Here is a 17,973-nt window from a genome sequence, read left to right as displayed (position 1 = left end):
TTCCTCCACCTTCAGGTGTGAGATGAGGGTGACCAGAGAGAGAGAGAGAGAGAGAGAGAGAGAGAGAGAGAGAGATTTGAGTAAACCATAGAGGCTGCTGGGGCTTGACATGGGATAAGGGAACAAATGTTCCCTTACCTTAAGGACATCTCTGGTTGCCTCTCAGCCCACACAAGTTACAGTGGTTGGGGTTTCCGTGACGGCCAATAGGCTGTGACTGAATCCAGAAAAGCCAGAGGCCCTCCATGTCAGGAAATCCTTGTTGCAGTTGTTAAAGTATCTGCCCACTCTGAATGGGGTCACACTCCCTCTGCAAGATCGGTTGCACAGTTTGGGAGTACTCCTGGACTCACAGCTCTCCCTGGAGAACCAGGTGGCCACTGTGGCCAGGAGTGTGTTTGCCCAGCTTCGGCTGGTGTGCCAGCTGAGGCCATACTTGAGTTAATCTGACCTGACCATGGTGATCCATGTCTTAGCGACTTCAAGACTGGAATTCTGTAAAACACTCTACGTGGGGCTGGCCTTGAAGATGGTCCAGAAGCTGCAATTAGTGCAGAATGAGGCAGCCCAGGTGGTTACTGGAGCTAGGTGGTTGAATCTTTTGGACCACTGCTTCAGTGGCTGCGCTGGTTGCCCATTCATTTCTGGGCCCAATGCAAAGTATTGACCTTTAAAGCCCTTGGGTCCAGGTTATCTGAGGGACCGCTTCATCCCATACATTCTGGCCCAATCTCTTAGGTCAGGGGTGCTCACACTTTTTTGACTCGAGAGCTACTTTGAAATCCAGCAAGGCCCGGAGATCTACCAGAGTTTTTTTTACAATGTTCGCGCCATCATAACATATAACATTTATGTGTACAATGTATGTTGGTGTACCTTGAGCCCCACTGAATATAACAAGACTTACTCATGAGTAGACATGCCTAGGATTAGGCTGTGAGGCTGCAATCCTAGCCACACTTACCTGGGAGTAAGCCCCATTGAGTACAATGGGCCTTACTCCCGGCGTTTCCTCCCAGAGGCACCTGAAGGAGGGGGGGTCGGCACTCCGCGATCTACTCATTTTGCCTCGCGATCTACCGGTAGATCGCGATCCACCTATTGAGCACCCCTGTCTTAGGTCATCTGAGGAGGTTCTCCTTCAAGTCCTGTTATTTATTCAAGTCAAGTTATTTATTTCTGTTTGAAGTCTAAAAGTGTAAGCCACTTTGGGCATCTGGGGTATGTATGGATGTATACACTGTATGTATGTAGAAATAAACAAACTCAGACCTGTGAGAGTTAAATAGCTGGTGCAGGTCCGTGTTGCCCTATGTTGGTGAATTGGGCCCAGAAGGGGGATAGGATATGGTGCACTCTGCTGCCTCCAATCCTGCCCCCTCCCAGGCCCAACCCACCCACCCCATTGCACTCCCTCCCCTCCACCCTCTCCTGCACTTCCTGGTGCAGTCCTTACCATGTCTGCAACATGTTGATCCCTGCACCGGTGCTGGTGGGATGGCACTGGTTCTCCCACTGGTGTTACTAACTTCTGCATTGTCACAATGTGCTTTAAGGTACATTTGCAGTGGCGGACCACTAGCTCTGCCAGCACAAGCGGGGGATGGGTTTGGGCAAATAGGCTCCATCATTAAGGAACACTTGCACATTACATGTGAATATGCACATGTACCAATATTAATTTCTTTAAATATATAACCTGCCCTTCTTCCATCGCAGAACTCAAGGAAGCATTTGTGGGGTTTGCAGTCAATCACTCTTCCAGATAGTGAGTGGTCTTAAGTAGCTTCAGCAAAGTGGCTGCATCCTGTACCCTCAGGCCATACAAAGAAGATCCCAAAAAGCTGTGACAAGAAGGTGTTTCAGATATTTCTACATCTTATAATACAAACGTATTTTTTTCACTTTACATATAAATTGAACTCTGGGCAAACTTTTTGCCATAAATTCTTTGCCATAAACTCTCATGGCAGTGAAGATTTCTTGAGAATCTACAAGTTTGGGCCTGGTGAATGTGGAAGTTCTTGGTCATCCAAGATGGTGCAGCTTCAGGGTCCAACACACAAAAACAGAACACCAGGCACCTGTATTTTCACCTTTATTTGCATGATTTATACAGGTAGTTCAAAATTTAACTCAAAAATCAGTACAAAAAACTAAGAGAATTCTGTAATACCTGAAAGTTTATCAGCCCAGTATCATAACCCTACTGTGCCGGTTATGATAGCAGAATAGCATTGACATCCCCCCTCCTATAGCAAACGATCCATTTCTAATTGGTGATTTGCTGCATATTGGCAAATTAAATAGAGGTTTGTGGGAAGAAGCAAACAAGTTTTAGAGCAGTGTTTTCCAAACTGTGGGTCAGGACCCACTGGTGGGTCACGACCTTATTTTTAGTGGGTTGCGAACTGCTGATCAGAATTTCCAATATAATCACAGGTGATGGCAAGATCAGATAACTAATTGCCTCAAACCCTGATGCTATTCAAAAATCAGATACTGTAGCTGCTAATTACTCTGCAAACAGCTCAGCTCCTCTGGTTTGTAAGATAGCTGTTAATTGCCCTGCAAAAGAGCTTAGTAGCTATTTTGCAAACTGCAGGAGCAGAGTTCTTTGAAGAGCAATTTAGCAATTATCTTGCAAACTGCAGGAGCTAATTACCCTACAAAGAGCTCAGCTTCTGCAGTTCTGAAGGAGTGCAAGCCTGTGTAAATATAGAGAGATAAATGTGTCTTAGTTGATGCCTCCTAATGAAAAAAATTTTAAACCAGATTTTTTTTTTAAATTTTCTGGGGAGAAATGGGAAAGGAAGCATTCATTAAAGTTAATTAGGATTGCCTCATTAAAAGAAATGGATTTTTTTTTTTTTTTTTTTTTGTAAATAGATAAAAATAAATAATTTCTAGATTTCTTTTAAAGTCTCATAAAGCTAGTTGGGTCCTGATAGAGTGTTGATTTTAAAAGTGGCTAAAAAGTTTGGGAACCACTGCTTTAAAGAAAGGCAGGATAGTGGCAAATGCTGAGAAAGTTTCCAGCAGGTCCTTTAGTAGGAGCCCTTTTGCTTACAGCTCACCTTTTGACCTAACCACCCAACAAGGTGCTTGAATATGTTGCCCTTTGAGAGACATATCTATCGCAGTAACTGCCACTCAGGTTAGGTCCACAGACCACTTGGTACCTGTATTTCAGGTACCCAGGGTGCATGTAACAGATTTTGTGTTGTATTGTCCCAGCTCCCACGGTTTCGGAACATGACCACATTACCTGAACACCCCACGGGTCCCACTCCTTGATTACAATTTTGAGTTTGGACTTCTTACGTAAGAGGTCTATGCTTCCAAAATGGAATTCGGCATGGAATTCTGGGTTGTTATTGTTCCACACAATAGGCGTTTTGCTGGACATTCCTTCAAATGCCACCTGAACAAAGGCGTCTGTTTTGCTGAACAGATCCCCATGCAAATTGTAGGCACGGTCAATCCATACAGTCAGCTTGCCCAGGCCTTTATCTTTGGGGCAACACAGGTCATTGATGGTGTCAAAGCTGGAACATTTGCAGGCACAGTCTTCGTCTGCTGTGGGTTTGTGCCCTGATGGACAGGTGTTTGTGCATCTTATCACCAGGGGTCTGGCTTTGATGTAGTCACTCACTGCCCTCTGCAAGCCCTCCCTCCGAGGATCTTGCTCAGCCACCAATGAATGAATTGGATCTAGCTGGTAGGCAATAAGGCCGGGCACAGATTTGACAGTTCCCATCCACTGAATGTATTCTTTTGTATGTTCTTTACCAGCAAACAGAGCCACAGACTTGTTCCCACCCACAGCTTCAGTGTGCCTCACCTTCTTCATCTTGGAGAATTTCTCCATAAACTGTTTCTCATTTTTCACCTTCTGGCAAGTCTGAAAGTCAGTAGAGCCATTCACGTTACCAGCGCCAATAGTAAGGCCAACCAGAACAGACAAGCAACTGAGGACTTCAGTGGCAGTCAAGCCAGTTAGCATCATTTCGCACTGTGGTATGGCTGTCAGGGACCTCTGGCGGCCCCCCAAGTCCACTGAGGCTAGAACGTGAGTCCCATAAGTTCCAATCAGGCGGTGGTATGCTGACTTTGAGGTGCTATCATACTTGTCAGGGAGACTATTCACATCCACTTTGAAATACTCATTAATTGGCGGATTGGCTTTGATACGGAATCTGCAAAAGAAACAGGAAGACTGTTCAGAGATCTTACACCAAAAACATTTTTGTTTTTAATGTCTGAATAACTACTATGGCTGTGAGGATGGAAGGGTATTTAAAAAGGGAAAAGAGCAATAACTTAAGGTCATTCTTGTTTAAAGGAAGCTGTTCACTATTAACAGGTTAAGGTCTCTAGACTTACAGCCCAATCCTATCCACACTTTCCTGGGAGTAATCCCCATTGACTCTAATGGAACTTACTTCTGAATAGACATGCATAGGATTGGGCTGTAAGGCTGTAGCTCTATCCACACTTACCTGGAAATAAGCCCAACTGATTATAATGGGGCTTAGTTCTGAGTAGACATGCATAGGATTGGGCTCTTAAATTACTATTGTAATTCAGCTTGCATGTTTGGGATACTATCAATTCATAGATATCAAAATGTACAGATTCGCTAGTACTGGGCAACAAGGATCCCGAAGTTTCTGTTCATTTTAAGGACTCACTCATTTTTCATACATTTTACTTAAACACCACCCAGCTACAGTCAGCTACAGCCCTGCTCGTTCTCTATTGTCATCCTCACCTGTAATATTTGCATAAAGTCTCATGACGAATAAAAATATACTTGTCCTCTAAACTCAACCTTCTGCTGAATTTCAAAATGTCAGAATGTGATCCTGCCCAAACCCATTGGGCATTAATAGGGGACTGTGGGACTGCCGGCAGGTCCAGGCCCCGCTTCCATGCATTGTGCACATCCTTCTCTGCCATCTCTGCCACAGAGGAGACGGAGTGCTCCACTGAGTCAATCACTTCCCGCTTACATGCAATACTGGCCTTCCACTCAATGGCAGCCAATGGAAGCCTTTGGAATGGTTTCCCTTCCAGCCACGTATTCCGGCATAAAGTGCAAGTCCCGTCTGTTTTTTCCCACTGCTCCATATCAACAATCTTGCCCTTCCTCCTCTCCATTGTGGTTATGTCAAAGCCCTGACCAGCCAAGTTGTGACCTGGCACAAATCCAGCCTTCTTGCATTCATCGGCTGTGCCCGATCGGCATTGTGGAGAGACAGGGGTGAGAAGGAGAAATAAGAGAAACATGCAGGCAGCAGAGTTAGGGTTGCCCTTGTGCATGGTCCAACGGGAAAGCACCCTAAAAAAAGAGGAAGAGGTTGGTTACTTGACAGCTTTTGTGGCCCATCAACCTTTTTTATTTGACGTGTGCAGGGAAACGTGTGTGTGGCACTGGGTGCCTGCCAAGATAGCATGATCCAGGTGAGTAAAATGGCTTCAGCAGCAAGAATGATGGCAAGAAGCCTCAGATGCACAGGCCAAGATGAAGGCCACTCTCTTTCTAGTCATGCGCTATCACACACACACAGCCTGCCTTGGAGGAAGCTTGCCTATTTCTTGGACAACACCATGGGTTTTCCTTGTACAGCATAATTGGACCCCCCCTTAACTGAAGCAAACAAGCTGTTAGCAAAACGAAAGAAGTGTTCCCAACCATAGCTTTCCTTACAGATGCTATGGCCAAACTCAATCCAGAAGGCATGCTAATGGCCTCCTGGCCTAGGTACCACATCCTCAACCGGGTGCAGGAACAACAGAAGGACCTATTTAGAACCATAGTTAAGATATCAAGGATCATGAAGTGACTATCAGGAAAAGGGACTCCCAGGTGAAGGCAAGAAACCCTAGGGAGTAGTGCCTAGTGGTTAGTGCGCGCACACGTCCTTCCTGCTACCCACTTTCCCTTTACTGAACAAGAAGCTGAAAGAGCAAACACTTTGCTAGATTGTATCTGCTGCCACTATCCCAGGCAATAGAGATTAGGCAGAGCTGTGAGTAAAACTACCCCTCCCAGAAGAACCCCAGGAGTTCTTATTAAAAATCAATCCAACAGTGGCATCTGCAGAACAAAGAGACATGACAATCCACTTAATTACCTATGAACATGAACCAAACAGTTCAAGAGTCAAAATATATTATTAACCCAACCCTATCAAACACCCTTCTCCCCCCCCCCCCGAGTACATCCAGCATCCTGTAGGGTTGGGCATTCCTGACAGTCTCCTCCAGGTAAGGGAACATTTGTTCCCTGAATGGGTCTACTCTGACCTGTGCCAGCAATTTAGCTAATGCATCTGGCATGCATTGATAGCCTACTTCTAAAACCAGGAGGTTGTGTATACCTATCATGGCTTGTAACCTGTAACGGACTTACAAGCTGTGGATTGTGATGGATAAATCTATCCAATCTTTTTAAAGGCTTCTCGGCCACGTGTCACATCCCATGGCAAGGAGTTCCACAGATTAATTATACGCTGGGTACAGAAATGTTCTATTTTGCCAGTTCTAATTCTCCAGACACTCAATTTTAATGGATGTCCCGGGGTTCTGGTGTTGAGTGAGAGGGGAAAGAATATCCCTCTATCCACTCTATCCATCCCCTACATAATTCTGTATGTCTCAATCATACTTTTTATCCGGCCCTCAAGCTTTCAGCTGCTGAGGTGTTACTGCTGAAAGTGCAGCTCACATAGAAATTGGTTTCTCTCATAACTTGAAAGATGATCAAGATTTGCATATTTTCTCTTCTGTCATTTGCAGCTAATGTGTCCCTAATTGAGGAAAAAGTACTTATTTTTGGTTATGATCTGTTTAATGACATCACTTCCTACCGAATGACATCACTTCCGGCCCTCAGCAGGCTTCATGAAGGCTGTTCGGCCCGCTATATGAAACGAGTTTGACACCCCTGCTATAGACTTTCCTCTAAACCACTGTAGAGGTGCCCTCTAATCATTTTGGTTTATCCCTTCTGCACCTTTTCCAATCCACAATGTCCTTGTGGCGACCAGAACTGTATGCAATACTCCCGATGTGGCCCTATCATCTATTTGGAAAATGGCATAATAATATTGGCTGTTTTATTCTCATTCCTTTTTTCAATTGTTACAAGCATGGAATTGGCTTTCTTTACTGCCACTGCACACTGGGTCAACACTTCCATGAGCTGTTCATCAGCACTCCAAGATCTCTCTCCTGATCCATTACAAACAGCTCAGAAAACAATAGCATATATGCAGAGTTTTGATTTCTTGCCCCAATGTGCACTACTTTACACTTACTTATAGTGAAACACATCTACCATTTTGCTGTCCATTCTCCCTGTTTGGAGATATCTTTCTGGAGCTCTTCACAATCCCTTCTGGTCTTCACCCCCCGCAAAAGTTTAGTGTCCTCCACAAACTTGGCCACTTCGATTTCCCAACTTAAGGTCATTTATTAACAGGTTGAAAAGCACCAGTCCCAAGACAAAACCTTGGGGCACACTACTTTTCTCTCTACCTCTCTCCATTGTGAAAATTGCCCATTGATACCCACTCTTTGTTTCCCAGTCTTCAACCAGTTCCTAATCCATAAGAGGACCTGCCCTCTTATTCCCTGCCTGTGGAGTTTTCTCAGCAGCCTTTGGTAAGGGACTGAAAATCACCTTCAAACTTCTTCTGAAAATCCAGATATATTATATCAATGGATTCACCCATATCCACATACCTGTTCACCTTTTCAGAGAATTCTAAAAGGTTTGTGAGGCAAGACTTACCCTTGTAGAAGCCAGACTGAATCTCCCTCAACAAAGCTTATTCTTTTATATGCTTTAAGATTTTATCTTTCATGAGGCTTTCCACCACCTTACCTGAAACAGGTGTTAGGTTGACTGGTACGTAGCTTCTCAAGTCCCCTCCTTCCTTTTTTAAAGGTAAATCTGACATTTGTGTGAATTACCATATCCCACAGGTTCTCTCTGTTTCACCTGGTTTCCATTATGCCCAGTACATCAATGTTCTCATCTGCAACCAAGCATTCTAACTCCTCCACCTTGAGTCAGAGCCTCTATCACCTGCATATAAATGCTTGTACATTGTGTCTCTTTCCAAAGGTCATTGGTCTGTGCTTTGTCCCTTATGACCTTTGGGTTCTCTGACCAGCTGCGGTGCCCCACTATACGCTCATTTTGAAAATGTATCCCATAACTTTTACACCTTCATTCCACAGGGCCTATTTGGATGCCCAGCTCCTATCAGCTTCCTCCCAGGGTTCGGTTTACAAGCAGCTATGTGACCATTTGTGATATTAAGTACCTGTTTGGTTTCATTTTAGTCAGTGACACATGTCTCTTTTGTATAGGTTTAGCTGCCTTGTCCCAAAACATTCCTCAAACTTGAACAAATCCAAATACCTTGTCCCAACAGTAATGCCCATCCTCTCCCCCTTCCCCTTCTATGGGTCTTCTCCACATTTTAAGAACTGTCAGGGTCTTCCAGTTCTCTGGAGCAAGAAACTTTGCTTCGTCACCTGTCCTTCCTTGAAAATATTTTTCAGTCCATAGTGTGCTCTGTGTTTCTTTCAGTCTCCTTGTCTCTATACATCCTGTCCCTTAATTTCTCTACATCTGAAATCCCAGCCAAACTAATAATTGTCCTTTCCCTCACGGAACCCGGATTACAACTCACTTCAGTTCCCTAAGCAATTGAGAATTCCAAGCTGTCACAGCAGCCCAGGCAATGACTGTCAGACATTTTGCCACAAAAGTGCAATACAATATAGTCTCCGAACCAGGGCTGTTAGACTCTTTGGAAAGAGTAGCAGGGTTTGGAGAAGCTTAAGCAGGTTGAGAGGGGAAAGGAATAGAACTTCCGAATTCCGTCCTCAGCTCTAGAAGAGGGGTTGAATTCAGAAGGTCAGATTAGGGAGTAAAAGAGTTGGGGATTCTATTTCTCATAAACACAACTTGCAGGGAAGTCTCACTGAATGTTCTTTTAAAAAAAAATTAAATAAAAAAACAAGACTATTATTTTTACCTTTTCATATAAGCAAGGGCAGTGCATGGCGGATTCGTAGAAATGATTGTTCTAGAACAGAACTGAGTTTCTAGCTTCATTTCAAAGAAGAGTTCTCTCTCTTTGCTAATTTACAACCCAATCCTGAGCTGTCCAGAGCATGGTGTACTGTGGTGCCAAAAACTACTGCCATAGTATCCTGCAAACCTGCAGTCTATGTTAAAATAACTCCTGTAGTAGCACCTGCAGAGCATGGAGACATGGCAATCCACTGTTTTCCAAACAAGGCAGACAGAATGATGTGTAAAAATATTTGTTAAGATGATAATAGAACAGGGAAGACAGCATCAAATCAGTAAGAGAACAAAAACCCTGCTTTTAAAAATCCAGCTGCAGCAATCATTTCTTGCCAGCAGAGGGCATGGAAGCACTACAGACTCTCATGCATGCACAATTTAAACCATCTCTGCCCGGCCCACAAGTGTACACATTTAGTCCCTATTGTGTCTATGCAACATTGGGTAGAAATGGCTTAACTCAGCTTTACCGGGAACTTTGAAATAGCTTGTGACTTGCTTTAAAAGCACAGGAAGCAGACAGCCTAATAATGCTTTTATCAAGGTTTCAGAATGAATACTGTCCGTAACTGACCATATAAGGACGAAGGGACTACCTTACTCCACTCACAGCCACACAGTGGGCTCTCCCCTATTGACAGTTGGAGAGGAAGAGAAAGAGTTCTAGTGGCTTAGGATTTATCATTCTCTGCTCCCATTTTCTGATTGGATGAGTGCTGGCTCTTGAAAACTAGACCTGTACCCTTTTCCCCTTGTTTGGAGCCCAGCTCACAATACCTTGCCAAATTCTTGAGTTTCAGTAGCAAGTGATATGCTAATGAAGGGTCAGTGACAAAGACTCTCTGAAAAGCTTTTCAAGAGCAATGGGGAGGAAAATCCCCTACTATGAGATACAGACAGAATTCAGTTGAGGACAAGCAAAATCTTACAGAAAGCAACAGAGCAAACATGGAATAGCTATTTCATGACAGGGTGGTTCAAACATTAGAAACATAAATAAAAGGACTTGTGATGGGCTGCATGATGAGGTTCCTTCTTGCTTCCAAAGCTGTGATCATAAGGAGGACATGATTGGCAAATGGTCAAAAAGACGAAAAGGTCATAGGGAAAAGGACGACATTTTGAAAGGGACTCAGCAGTGGCGCTACCAGGCTACCAATGCGGGAGGCCATCACTCCCATGGTGGACCTCCTCCCATACAGTGCGTGGGGCAACGCCCTGGGTGTTGGGCACGGTGATGCACCATTGTCCCACCTCGCTGGTTTTTTGACTATAGCTTTGATAGAATAGATATTTCGTCATGGTTTTTTTCATTGCAGTCTGCATGAAATTACACACAGAATGATATATAACATGGGTAATATTCAAAAATACCAAGATTTTAAAAATTTCAGCCAGCAGTGGTGTCTCCTCCCATGCGTGTCATCCAGTGCAGCCTGCACTCCCCTAGCAACGCCACTGAGACCCAGTGTATAGGCAACAGTGCATATTGTTTATGTGCAAACAATAGAAGCTCTGAGCAAACATGGGGGAGCTGGAATACTGACATAAAAGGAGAAGGTAGAGTGGCATAATGGCAACCTGATGGAGAGAGAACTGAAGAATGCCCCACCACAGAGGCACATTCAGCAGTCCTAGCACCTTGCCCAGATGAAGAGGGAATGCCCTGAATCTCGGCAAGGACGGAGGGGGAGACCAGCCCAAACCAGGAGGAGGGTGTGGGAGGCCCTCTAGATCCTGAGTCACCCCAGCACCATGAGGGTGGACCCTAGTGCCTCCTTGGGCAGCTGCCCCTACTCTTGGACAAGAGCCCTGCCCGCTTTGCACTTTAATCCCATGTCCAGAGACCCCAGAGCACTTACCCTGGAGGGAGTGATTTACAAGAAGGAGAAGCAGGACCTGCAGGAAATCTGAGGGTCTGAACACACCAGAGTATGAACCCTGAGAGGAGAACCAGGAGAAACTTGTGTTATCTGACTTTTGTGGGATCTTGTGAGGTAACAAGACCCCTGCGGACATTGGCTAGGGACTTATGAGGCAACAAGGTCCAAGAGACAGTGGTTGGGTGCCTTGTGAGGGAAGAAGGGCCTGATGAAAGTAAAAGAGATCACAGGATTAAATCAGATCAGCAAAGATCTATGAAGGATTAAGAGTGTATTGGTAAGAAGGGACTGATCCAGGGCAACATGGGGCTCCTCCACTAAAGTCCCACTCCGGGATGGGGGTGTTTGGGGCTCCCCCATCAAAGTCCCACTCCTGGAGGAGGAGTTGGTGCCCATAATGGAGATAATTGTTAGCCAAATTTCTCATGGTCCCTTTGGGCACTGGCTGCTGAGCTCAGCCCTACCATTGAGGGCCACCTTTAAATGACCATGGGTAATGGAATGGCACAGACCACACACAGAAACCAGAGTGAGGTAGAACAAAGATAAATATTTTATTGAGAAGAGACAAGGGGTAAAGCTTTGTTACATGGAACAAAGATCCCCAGAACATAAACCCATCTATTCCCCTTCTTAAACCCTCTACTGGGAAGGAAGGGAAGGGAAAGCATGGTTCCCCTCTTTGGCTGGCAGTCTGCTGCTGGAAAGCTGGATCTTTGGGCAGAAAGTCTCTGGTAGGTAAGTTGGACCACAGATGGAAGTTTGGGTCTTGGCTGGAGCTCGAGTGGATCCTCAAGGGAGGTAAGGTCTCTCCCTGCAAGCCCTTCTCCAGGAGACTCTTTGCCACCCTCCTTCCCTGCTCACAGAGAACTGAGTGCCCAGAGCTGCAGTTTGCTCTCCTTTTTATACACTGGTCTCATGGAACCTTCCAGCTGTGCAGCCAATCAGAACCCGCTTATTTGCATTACTGGCATCAACTGCCTGCAACTGTCAGCTGGGAGGGGCAGAGAAGGAGAGTTAAGCTCTACATAGACCAATTACCCCCCCCCCCCCCACACACACACACACACATAGGTTCTAGAAAGTTGAAAGTCTTCCAGAGTTGATGACATAGCAGCAGATGCCAGCTGAAGGGCAACAGCATCTGCTGAATACTCTTGCAGACCCTGATGCAACACTTGGCCACAGCCTGTGATCCTGGCCCCTTCGGGCCCACTTGTGCACATGTCTGACCCATTTGGTGGGCCACTGTGAGATACAGGAAGCTGGACTAGATGGGCCTATGACCTGATCCAGTGAGGCTCTTCTTATGTTTGCACACTCCCAATCCAGTCTACGAAGACAGGGAAGGAGGACAATGTGGAGGCATGCCTAAACACTTTCAGGAGGATAGTCATGGCTGCGGCATGGGTGCCAGTACAACAGGCTGCCATTTTGACACTGTGCTTTACAGCTGTTGCCCAGGAAGCTGTGGACACACTGACCCCTCTCAAGTTCACTAATGATGAGATGGTAAAGGCAACAACATTGGGCACATTGAATGTGTCAGAAGCAACATATCTCCACCGATTGCATGAAAACCAGAAAAACTGTTTTACAGCAGCCATGGAGGAGATCAGAGGGGGCTGCTAGCCTCTAGGTCCCTGCAGGAAGCCAGCGCTGCCCCTCAGGTAGAACATCTTGGAAGCAGTAGCACTGCAATTCCTGCGCCACTGTTGCTGGCCCCCCTCCCCACCCATTCAAACACCTGGTTCCTATCTCCTCTGTAGGAGTTTTGGAACCATTGATATAGTATATTCACAAATATGACTAACTGCCTATTGGGCACCAGCTGTGGGTGTGTGCATGGCACAATGAGCTCCTGCCTCTGAGGGAAGAGGTTCATTCCCTTGAAGCCCAGGTAGCTGACCTGAAGGAGCTGAGAGAGCAGAGAGGTACGTGAATAAGACCTCCAAGGGATGTGACAGGGTGTCTTACTCCTGTTTTGACAACTACTTTTGTGCTGAGAAAGAGAGGATAGTGGACACCATTCTCAGAAAAAGGGAAATGATGAACCCGTATCCTTGTCTTCCCAGGAAACTCTGTGGGTGCCAACGGGTGATTCAATCATTAGAAACATGGATAAATGGACTTGTGATGGGCAAGAACACATGGTGATGTTCCTTCTTACTGCCAAGGTTGTGATCATAAGGAAGACATGATTGACAGATGGACAAAGAGACCAAAAGGCCACAGTGGGCAAGACCAACACCAATAATTTGTTTAAAAGGAACACTGTGTATAGATGTTTAAGTGCAAATGATAGAATTTCTATGCCAACAGGGGGAACTGAAATGCTTATTTATAAAAGGGAACACAGATAGCGCAGGCATGATGGCAAACTAATGGAGCAGGGAGAACTGAAGCTGCGTGGGTGGGTGCCGGTCTGTCAGAGCTACAGAATGCAACAAACTAGAAAACTGAGGGGATCAGACATCTCCACAAAAGCATTGTGGGCGGTGGTTACAGGCTCAGAGTGTAGCTTGCTTGTAGTGTGGCTACTATCAGCCATTTGACCAAAGTGCTGAAGGTGATGTTGGAGAAAGCAAATCAGGCAGACATCCAAGGGAATCAGTGTTGTAACAACGTATAACTTCCAATTACTCTCACATGGACTAGATAAATGCATGTTCAGGTTTTGACAAAACAACCCCCTTCTGAGATCCCCTAAACGCCTTTGCTATAGAACAGGTGGTCTCAGATCCATCCAGACAGGAGGCAATCCTAGCTGGTACAGAGGACTGTGTAAATATTATTGAACCAATAGGATACACTCACCCTGATGCTTTGAAATTCAGCAAGTATGAAAATTGCCAAAGACGTCCAGCATAGGGAAGATGGATTTCACATCTGGAAACTTCTTAAAAAGGGGTTCTTATATAAACATAGATTTTTTTCCCTAATGTTAAGAAATTCTCACAATGCCAATACAACATTGTGTTGTTTGTGGTGCCTAACATGGTATTTGTCAATGGACCCCCCATTTGTGTCAACCCACAAACAGATGCACTGCATTGCACCAACAATAACAAAGACTCTGTGGTTCCTGCTCTTTGATAGTCACCATTCTAACAATGGCCACCCTGCAGCTTTTCAACATTAATCACCAAGTGCAGGGGCTCAAGGCACAATTCAGTGGAAGAGGGACAGGGATGTTGGTGCAAGAATGCAAGCCTCTGAAGACAATTGTCTCACCTTGTTCATCCCAAGTATACACACCACCACAGATCGGCCAGATGGGGAAAAGGCTGATGAACCTGATCCTTGGAGTGGCTGTGGGGCCCCAGTACATAAGACCAGCCCCACAGGATCAGGCCATAGGCCCATCTAGTCCAGCTTCCTGTATCTCACAGCAGCCCAACCAAATGCCCCAGGGAGCACACCTGATAACAAGAGACCTGCATCCTGGTGCCCTCCCCTGCATCTGACATAGCCCATTTCTAAAATCAGGAGGTTGCACATACACATCATGGCTTGTAACCCATAATGGATTTTTCCTCCAGAAACTTGTTCAATCCCCTTTTAAAGGCAACTAGGCCAGATGCCATCACCACATCCTGTGGCAAGGAGTTCCACAGACCAACCACACGCTGAGTAAAGAAATATTTTCTTTTGTCTGTCCTAACTCTCCCAACACTCAATTTTAGTGGATGTCCTCTGGTGTTATGTGAGAGTGTAAAGAGCATCTCACTATCCACTTTATCCTTCCCATGCAGAACCCAGGGGCCCAAGTAGATTGTGACAACCCACTGAATTACCAGAGAACATGGACTAGGCAAGCAAGGAGACAAAATAAAACCAGTTTTAAAAAAACCCCAAAGAAAATGGGGAAGTGGCGGGGGAGAGTACAACAAAAAGGCTATTAAAACATGTCTGAACAGGGTTGCAGGCACACAAGTGTATGACCAAACAGGATGCAGTGATTAGAATGCCCAACAGAGGGAGCCTGGTAACTACTTAAAAGCACAAAATGTTCAGTTTTTAAGTTGATGAAATTTGCAAGTTGATGAAATTTGGGGTGCAAAGGACAAGCAAAACTATGTTAATTCCCCATGTGGATCAAGCTAGAAATATGGTCCTTATTGTTAGCAACTCGCATTGTGCCAGGAATCTTTTACCTCCTATACTTATGGAATAATTGGATGTGCCTTCCATGACCCAGTAGCTGAGTTCAACAGCAGAGAATGGCAAAACAAATCCAAGCATCTTGTGCTTGATTTGATTGTGTCATATGGTTACCTATTCGATGAGGGGATACCATCTGACCAGTCCACCCCATTATAGCCCTTTAGCAAAAGAGGTGGGCTTGACAGCCCAATCAGTGAGCATATCAGACTCAGCAGCATGGCTGTTTAGGATACATTCACTCTGGGGGAAGCCCAGACAGATCAATCTACATTCTGCACATGCAGCTTTTTGGGAATGGCATTTCAAACAAAAAAAAGCACCAGAAAGTCATCTGTCCAAAAGTAAGAAAAAATAGGCGAAGAATAGAGGGTAAACCACCATGCTTATCACAAGGAACTGAGATAGCTTGGGGTCTTTGGCCACAAACTAAATAGAATCTTTTTTGGGATGAACTCATCCCAAATGAACCAAATATTTTTAAACACTCCTTGATGGGTTTCAGGGCCCATTCCTGGTCTTCCAAGGTGGAGATGGTTCATCTCTCAGTAAGAGGGGAAAGCGATTCTTTGTCCATGTTTGAAGGCTCTTTAACTACCAGTTCTCAAGACAAAAAGTGACAGGATGTGGTTATCAGTAACAACCTGTTAAAGAGCTGCCCAAGGGAGTTGGCAACTCTTGGGCATAAAGCACTAACTTTTCAGCTGGCAGCTCCCTTGACCCACTGGGCCACTGGCTGTGGCTCCCCTTTAGGGCTACAATCCTATACATCGCATAGGGTGGTGGTTTGTCACAAGGATTCGGTGGCTCTCCTGGTTGGTTTCTATGGCTCCCCGGGTAGCCACAGATCACAGTTTGGGAACCATGGCCCTATGGTCATCTCAGCATTGTAGCACTTTGACAACTCCAGAATAATTTCATAACATTATATTCCATTCAGCTTTCTAAATGGTCTTCCTGTTTTTGTTTGTTGCTTTGGTTCTTTGCAGGTTCCATATCAGGAAAGCTCAGTCAGCTAATGAGAAATTCAAAAATTATGTAAAAACTCTCCCCAAAAAATATGAGCACAGCTCCAAATCAAAATACCAGTCTGATTAGAACCTATGGAACTCACTTGCACACAGAGCTTGATGTAGGGGTGCATGTCATGTACCTGACAGCTGTTCCGGTATGTAGAGTGCTGCTGGAAGGCTTCACTGACTCTGAGATCAGTCGTTGTCTAGAACTTGAGCTGTTAGCAGTTATTGGTTCCTAGGAAGTAACCAAGGACCCAGAACGGAAGAAGTGTGAAGTCAAGAAAGAGAGTGAGAATTTTGCATGGCTAGTCAGTGAACAGCAGAGGTACCTTCAAGACAGGGTTATTTTTCTAAACACAGTCTTTTTATTTGGTGGGACCAAGACCAGCAGGTGGCTGGAAAGTGTCAAATCTCAGCCCGCCCTGCTTTCCTACTCCCTAGAGCCACTCCATACCTTGGTCAATATGAGTGACCCTCGGAGGCAGGGCTTGTGGCAGGTCGTGAGTGAGTATGTGAGAGAAAGGGCTCTGTGGAGAAACTGCACCCTCCCCTGCCCACCAGGCACTCACCATAGTGCTTGGGACTCCTGCTCCTATGAATGTTCCAAAACTAAGTTCATCAACTTCATGTGCTGTTCACAAAGCGAAGGTTTGGCCAGGCTGATAGTGACAATTCAACATGCCACTGGCTGGGGGGGGGACGACTATATCACACATTCCGACGTCTTTGTCCACGCATTTTTTGGACGGAAGGAATTGCACACATTCACTGTGTGGAACAACAACAACCCTGAATGGAACACCAAGCTGGATTTTGGAATCAACCAGATGCCGCCAGAGAATTTCTACAAGCTGATACTACAGGTCTGGGATCAAGACTTTGGATAGGATGATGACCTTCTGGGGATATGCATGGTGAGTGTGGAGGCCTGGGAATCTTTAGTTCATGTGTTTCCTGAATCACAGGCGCCTGTACTTTCAGCCCTTCTTGATCTGTGGCCCCAACCTTGGAGGCTATGCCTGCAGGGATTACATCACTTCACTGATAGATAAAAAGAAATTATTTTCACAAGACAGGAGCAAGGCAGATGCTATGAAGCAAAACACTCCCTAATGGAAGAGCCACTGCAATTTTTCAAGCACAGGTCAACCTTACCCAACTCCCTGTGTTGCAATGCAGCGCCACCATCACAGCATCTGCTGTATCTCACAGCAGAGTTTCAGCATGTTGAGGCCTCCTTGGGGTAAGGGAACATCTCCTTCTCTTGCCCGAGGGTAAGCCCCAGCTGCCACCATGAGTCACTTTGGACCTGCACTGGCAAAATCACTGGTGCAAATCCATGTTGACCCAGAAAGATGAATTAAGCCCAGGGAGTGGGTTAAGGTTAGGAGGGCACTGCTGCTATTGAACCTGCCCCCTTTCAGACCCAATCCGCCCTCCACTCCTCCTCATTCCTCTCATCCCCACCCCATTCACCCCCTCCCTGTCTCCCTCCTGACCCCAATGCAAACTTACTGCTGGCAGCAGACATCTACTTTGTTGTCACACCTGGCTGGCTGCTCACCACTTGCAGTGGCAGCTGGGCTGCACTCGCTAATGCTGTTGCATTTGTGACATCTGAGAAGCTGTTTACACCACCAGAAGGCTTGTTCTGCCAGTCTAATAAATGGCTCTTAGGACTGGGATGTTGGTCTCAGCCCTTTCTGTGGGGGCTGCTTGTCCCTGCTTCCTTCCCACCAGGTACCATACGTTTTGCCAAACCTGCACCAATTGGATATGCATTTAGTAAAGCCTA

General features: G+C 45.6%; 1 protein-coding gene across 1 annotated transcript; it reads right to left on the bottom strand.

Moving 5' to 3' along the window:
* Positions 1-481: 481 nt before the first annotated feature.
* On the bottom strand, positions 482-5,325 carry LOC136653495 (perforin-1-like). The gene is made up of 3 exons (XM_066630392.1): positions 4,775-5,325; positions 3,269-4,199; positions 482-541 (listed from the first exon to the last, which is right to left on the bottom strand). The coding sequence occupies exons 1-3, from the start codon at positions 5,323-5,325 to the stop codon at positions 482-484; spliced, it is 1,542 nt and encodes a 513-aa protein (XP_066486489.1).
* Between the last annotated feature and the right edge of the window lie 12,648 nt (positions 5,326-17,973).

This window comes from Tiliqua scincoides, chromosome 5, assembly GCF_035046505.1.
Source record: "Tiliqua scincoides isolate rTilSci1 chromosome 5, rTilSci1.hap2, whole genome shotgun sequence".
Taxonomy (NCBI): domain Eukaryota; kingdom Metazoa; phylum Chordata; class Lepidosauria; order Squamata; family Scincidae; genus Tiliqua; species Tiliqua scincoides.
The sequence above is the reverse complement of the archived record's forward strand: the minus strand, read 5'-3'. Positions and strand labels throughout refer to the sequence as shown.

Bases quoted from the DNA above. Each gene is read 5' to 3' on its own strand.
- LOC136653495 (XM_066630392.1), bottom strand. From the start codon at position 5,325: ATGCACAAGGGCAACCCTAACTCTGCTGCCTGCATGTTTCTCTTATTT. The intron at 4,200-4,774 runs GTGAGGATGACA...TTTCTTTTGCAG, and splicing joins ACTTTATGCAAATATTACAG to ATTCCGTATCAAAGCCAATC. The intron at 542-3,268 runs GTAATGTGGTCA...CACTAATTGCAG, and splicing joins GGGACCCGTGGGGTGTTCAG to CTTCTGGACCATCTTCAAGG.